General features: G+C 40.4%; 1 protein-coding gene across 2 annotated transcripts; it reads left to right on the forward strand.

Annotated features, from left to right (window-relative positions):
• Positions 1-4,442: 4,442 nt before the first annotated feature.
• On the forward strand, positions 4,443-5,999 carry LOC131335427 (ethylene-responsive transcription factor WIN1-like). 2 transcript variants are annotated; one of them, XM_058370762.1, is made up of 2 exons: positions 4,443-4,710; positions 5,270-5,999. In XM_058370762.1, exons 1-2 carry the CDS (start codon positions 4,637-4,639, stop codon positions 5,724-5,726), a joined length of 531 nt encoding a protein of 176 aa, XP_058226745.1. In that variant the 5' UTR covers positions 4,443-4,636; the 3' UTR covers positions 5,727-5,999. The 2 variants fall into 2 exon arrangements, with proteins under 2 accessions (XP_058226745.1, XP_058226746.1); XM_058370763.1 differs by having other exon boundaries at positions 4,489-4,806.
• Positions 6,000-6,272: the final 273 nt, after the last annotated feature.

The following is a 6,272-nucleotide window of genomic DNA, read 5'->3' on the forward strand; positions in this document are numbered from 1 at the left end:
AGCTTCCGAGAGCCGTGAGCAGCTTCTATTTTGCAGCTAGCGGGTCGACCTGACTCCCATTATGCAGACACTTTCTTTTTTGTTGCAGGACCTTCGACAAGAACTCTCAAAGTTAGCTTTTTGTAAGTTAACCGAGGTTGATTGCAAGGACACGCACCCGGCCCACTGTCTAGCCAAACGGACGTTGTTGTCCCCTCTTACATCTCCAACTGCAAGGGGAAACCCCTTTTCGGACCGGAGAACTACTGACCTTTAGCTTTTGTTTACATATCTCCTTTATTTTTGTATACATTTGTTATTGTATATCCCCTTCATGTGTTTTCCTTGCGGTCTGTAAACTATTATCCTTTTATCAATGTATTTCTATCGTGTTTCAAAAAAAAAAAAAAAACAAGATCATCTCCGGTCTAAAGGTTTGGAATGCACAAGATAATTCATATATGGACCATCTATTTACTGCAATGAATGATTCAAATTTATTCAAAAAAAAGAGTTTTTAAAGAAATCAAACCATCGTTGTTTTTTGCTTAAGTATTATTATACACTAAATATGCCTTGCTTAGTTCATCATGAGCAAGGCATATTTGAATCACTTTCCACGGCTTTTTCCCAAATGGATGTAACACAATTGTTTGTTTAGAAGTCAGAAAAACAGGCCTACGAACGGACCTATATAATCATGGTTAAACCAAGACACGGTCTTGACATGCCCTTTCATCACTACATCACGGTCTCTTGGCACGCTCTTTCATCCCTACATCCGCTCAACATTCGCTGTCGCCATAGTACGTTGTTCTCTGAGCGTTTTCGGCAGCAATAACTTCTTCCTACGTACTGAAACTATTGATGCTGACTTTTTTTACTAGCTCCACATTTTTTTCATCATTATTAGAGTTGCAACTTGCAAACCAAGGAAAAAGTACTTGAATTAGTTGAGAGTACCCCTCGAGCCCCTCAAATTGTGAAATTAGCTCTTGGCTTTACAATTAGCCTGTGCTCGTTGATCGTGTGCGTGCGTGCATGGTTGGTCCTCCCCATGTTGGCTCCTAACACGAGTCTCAAACTTATTTCGCAAACAAGCATAAAATCGTTCAGTCCTGTCAAGTTTTGAGAACCACAATGCTAATCGATCACCATATCCACTTTTCTTGAACTCTACAGTAATCGTTAATGATCAGTAACATGAAGAAGAAAAAAAAAACATAGAGAATGCATCGCATTACATCTTGCCCATACGGATCGAGATGCTCATGCGATAATCTCTCCCGTATGATCTTCTTATGAAACACAAAATAAAAACCCAGCACGGCCTCATTTGATGTGTTCTCATCTTATAATTAAGCCTCGTCTGTGCAACAAAAATTCGATCGGACGTCAACAAAAGTCATTATACAAGGGATCATCCTAATTCCTATAACTTAGGGTCAACTAATTATTGAGGATCACAAATTGTTTGCCCGAGCCGATAATGTACGTTATATGCAGTACTAATTCGCAATAATTAATTCTAAAGAGTAATTGGCAATAATGCATGGTAATTTGCAGAAGAGAGTACGTAGGGGAGGCTATGTTAAAAACTAGAAGGTGTGAGCTAGAAATTAAAAATGAGAATTGAATCTCTTTGCATTACAGGAATTGGACCGGACCGGACCGTTAGTACCGATCGATATTAAATCCTACCACGGCCTTGGTTCGATCATGAAAAAAGAATGTAATATTTTTTGATTTATATTTTTTCACGACATTATCAGCAAAAACAATCCAACAGGTTAAATCTAGTAATAAATGGCTTGAAATCATCAAAATGAGACAAGTGAAACTAGAAGCTTCCATGGAACAACTGATTTATTAATTTTTTAATTGAAAAAGTGAATTGAATTCGATCCTAGCTTGCAATGAAAGTTGAACATATGAGTTTGAAAGATGAATTTTGCCGTCGAGCTCCTAGGTTGAGATTGTGAGACTGATTAATTTGGTGCTATGTTGTACTATGAAAATTATTCAACACTACGAAAATATAATTCATCTTCTTAAATAACATATGTGGCCTACACGGAGCTCACGTGTAGGCCCTCACATGTTATATGAGAAGAGAGTGTACTCCCAAAATATTGAATAATTACCTGTAGTAATAGCACCGTGTGGCCGACTTTTAATAGGAGTACTATGCAGGACAGTACTATAGAAGTAGAAAAGTAGCCAAAGTGAAAATACAGAAGTAGTATGTTGTACAGTGGGCTTTTATCTACCCTATACAAAGAATTGAGAGATCTACCCTACAAAGAATTGAGAGAGAGAGAGAGAGAGAGAGAGAGAGAGAGTAGCCATGATGGCGCAAGATGCATGCGGACCACAAAACGGTGAAGGCTGTAAGCTTTACCAACAAGAAACTTTCCCGTTTAACTATTTTGCTCGTTTGTCAAGAGTGACCTAAGTACTTTGAAAGGTAATTAATGTGAGTCGAGCTAGACTTGTACTCACAAGACAGTTATTCCAGCTCATTTTTAACACTTGAAGTCTTGAACTAAACGGTCTTAAAATTCTTATTGAATAAGTCGCTCGGGCCGAGCTCAGCCGTTTGCTAAACGACCTTGCCAATTAAGTTCAAAGATCAATTACTACCATTTAATTAAGGGAATTGATTTTCAGACCCTCCTATTTACAAATCACATTTCTTTTTTTTTTTTCTTTTTTTTCATTTGAATTTACTATCTTGTCTTTTTCTTTTTTCTTTTTTTCTTGGCAAACGAAACTTTAATTAAAACTCGAAAGGGTACATCGAGGGAAATACAAAAATACAGCAAACATAGAAGCCCATCCAATAGAGTGTTGAATGAACTCAAACCTCAACAAGAACTACAAATTTAGCCTACGAATACCATCAAAAAACACATTAAACTCCTCCACCGAATAAATCTTGATTGCGAACTTAGCTTTCATCCACATTGCGATTCTTGTTTTTACCAATTCCCCCACCTCCTCAATACTCGCATTAGCATTGTTGACCACAAGGACCACAACGTAGTTATTCCGAGCTAACCACAAGGACCACAACGTAGCATAAAAGGATACTTCCCACACACTTTTCTCTAAGTTTCGAAACCTAGAATCAAACCACCATAGGGCCAGGTCTGACAACGAAAGCGGGCATACCCACGATACATGCCACCAATCCAAGATTATAGACCAGACATTCCAAGAGAATTGACAATGCAATAACAGGTGATTCGGAGTTTCAATATCCAGGGAACATAGAGACTATCTTGTCTTTTATTCAATTTTACACATTCAAAAATAATATTGTAAATTCAAGTAAATAAAAAAAAAAGTGTAAATAGTTAAAATGAGAGTGTGAAAATTATTTTTCTTAATCAAAACAAAATCCATACGACCACAACAATTTACACTAGCCATGCCAGTGGTCCCATAACAAAATTTAGACCTTGTTCGTTTTAGGCTTCAGGATTTTCTCTCGGTGCACGATCTTCGATAAATTTTCTCTTAATTATTTTTTTTATTTCTATCTCTACTCATTACCCAAAACTCCAAAACGAACAAGCCCTTAGCGATTTGGTAAGATACATAACAAGTATTCTTAAAAATTGTCTATGGAATGATAGTGTGGGGGCGTGATTTCTTCGTGCTCCTTCTGGTGCGGCCGCCTCCGAGTGTGGGACCGTGAATGTTAACGCCGGTCTTGATGTACCTGCAGAACCGGAGGGGGCTGTTCCTCCGGGAAGAAGCTCCGATGATTAAGTCAGTAGGTGGAGAGAAGAAGTTTAGCAAGAACAATATGTTTGGAGAGAAAGAAATGTTCTCTTAGATTAGATTTTTTCTGGCCCCCCTCTCAATGGTCATGCTTCTCTATTTATAGGCAAAGAGGTGAAATGCTGAGCAAGTTGGCCATACTTTCCACGTGTCACGTTCTGCTCGGTTGGCGCCTTCTAGCAGGGCCAGTTAATGAACACCACTTCTCTAGTCTTTCAGAACCACATGGGTTGATGTCAGAATGGTCACATCGTTCAGAGATGTCACTTCGAATGTCTGAGAGGACAGCTTTCTTATCAGTAGATATTTATGGAAGGTTCCACAATCGTCTAGGTTCGGCGGGACCCTCGTCCGACATGTGAATTATCCGAGCGTAGGATATCCCGACCGAAGCACATCCTGGCCGAACAAACGGAAGTTCGTATCTGTGCGCCCGATAAGCCCCCGAGCGAACTTATGTGTCGTACGTTCGGATATAGCCTATAATTGTTCGGTGAAGTACTCGTGGTCCTGTCTATCCTTCGGTCCAGCCGATGTCCACACTCATTTATAGGGGTACTGTGATAGCTTTTATGATGGGTTAAACAGCGTGTGAACCCTCATCCCCCTTTTGAACCTTCGGATATTTCGGCCCCCTACAGATAGTGAACGGGTCAAATTCACATAACGGGACACCATTTTCGCAAAATATATAGTGTATACTTGGCGTACGTTCTCCCCGCTGCCTGCGCGCATTATTTATAGTACAACCAGAGTTCCCCTAATCTCGTATCCTCCTCCTGCTTCTCTCTCACTCTCACTCCACTTACTCTCTGACTTCATTTCTGACACAACAGAGATTTTAATACTACCAGGAGTAGTATATACTATGGTGAAGAAGTTCAGAGGTGTCAGGCAACGCCACTGGGGCTCCTGGGTTTCTGAAATCCGCCACCCTTTACTGTACGTAATTCCCATCCAATCTCCCCTCCATTTCTCTTCTGGGTTTCTGGGTCTCTCTTAAATTCTTGATTTCCTTGATTGTCGTCAAGATGAAATGTAAGTTACTTTCATTATCTTTTGCAAAGTCATAAACTTGTCGATGACCTTTTTAGTCTCGTTTAGGGTGTTTGGGCTTTTTTTCAATTGGGCGTATTCTTGATTGATTTCTTGGCAATCGTAGACTTGAGTTTCGAATTGGCCGAAAAATTATTTTTTGAACATGATGCTGTTTCCTCACTCCTATTAGCCTTGTAACAATTTCAAAATTATTAAAAAAAATTTGCCGTTAAAAAGAAAACTCATCAATGACCTCTTAGAAAATGATTTTACACTCTCTTTGATAGACGAATCCTATTTCTTGACTTATAATAAAAAGTTACGCATAAAAATTTTATTAAAAGAGTATGAAAATCACTATCCTAAACTTTTTCACTCCCATTCACATTCCTATGAGAATTGCAAGAATGTTTAAAGTGATCAATTTTGTGAGTTGCTGTTTTTTTTTTTTTTTTTCCCGTAGGAAAAGGAGGGTGTGGCTGGGAACATTCGAGACGGCGGAAGAGGCGGCGCGCGCATACGACGAGGCGGCAGTGCTAATGAGCGGCCGCAATGCCAAAACAAACTTCCCCACCGCCGCCGCTGCCACCGCAACCCCGACGCCGTCGTTGACATCCGCAGCAGTTTCCTCTGTCTTAAGTGCCAAGCTCCGAAAATGCTGCAAATCGCCGTCGCCGTCCCTCACCTGCCTCCGCCTCGACCCCGATAACTCCCACATCGGGGTCTGGCAGAAGCGGGCCGGGTCGCGGGCCGACTCCAAGTGGGTCATGACCGTCGAGCTTGGCAAGAAAATCGAGCCAGCCACAGCGAAACAGGAATTTCCGCCGGCGGCAGCGACGGCGGCGGATGAAGGAGTTGGGTTGGGGGAGGAGGAGAAGGTGGCGTTGCAAATGATTGAGGAGCTCTTGAATAGGAACTGATCACCTAGTACTGGGATCCATACTACGTACTGTAGTACTTAATTCACATGGGGGGTTAATTATCCCACGTGCCGTCTCTTTCAACTTAGTGCCTTGTTTGGTTTGTCATATAGTTATTTTTCTTTCCCTTTTTTTTTTCTTTGCGAAAAAAGAGGGTAAGGGTTACTGAGTAGGAAATTCACAAGTGTTCTACATTACTATCCGTAATAGGTTTAATAAGGTTTATGTAATTATGTGGGATCAAGAAATAAATGGAATGGCTCTCTCTCTCTCTCTCTCTCTCTCTCTCTCTCTCTCTCTCTCTCTTATGTTTTATGAGTTGTATTTCTTGTCCAGAGAGAGTAAGATGCAATTAATAGCAACTTCATTTTTTGAGCTAACTAAGTGCAAGATCTGGCTAAGCATAGACTACCCGATAAGAATGTATGGTTTTAAAGTGTTTCGGAGCACTATGTAGCGATACTCCCAGACTATTGTATAATCTTACAGGTGTGATTCATCAAAGTGCAATGTCACGTGGGAGATAGTACTTGAATTAATTTTTAA

Source organism: Rhododendron vialii, chromosome 8a (assembly GCF_030253575.1).
Source record: "Rhododendron vialii isolate Sample 1 chromosome 8a, ASM3025357v1".
Lineage (NCBI taxonomy): Eukaryota > Viridiplantae > Streptophyta > Magnoliopsida > Ericales > Ericaceae > Rhododendron > Rhododendron vialii.

Bases quoted from the DNA above. Each gene is read 5' to 3' on its own strand.
- LOC131335427 (XM_058370762.1), top strand. From the start codon at position 4,637: ATGGTGAAGAAGTTCAGAGGTGTCAGGCAACGCCACTGGGGCTCCTGG. The intron at 4,711-5,269 runs GTACGTAATTCC...TTTTTCCCGTAG, and splicing joins GAAATCCGCCACCCTTTACT to GAAAAGGAGGGTGTGGCTGG.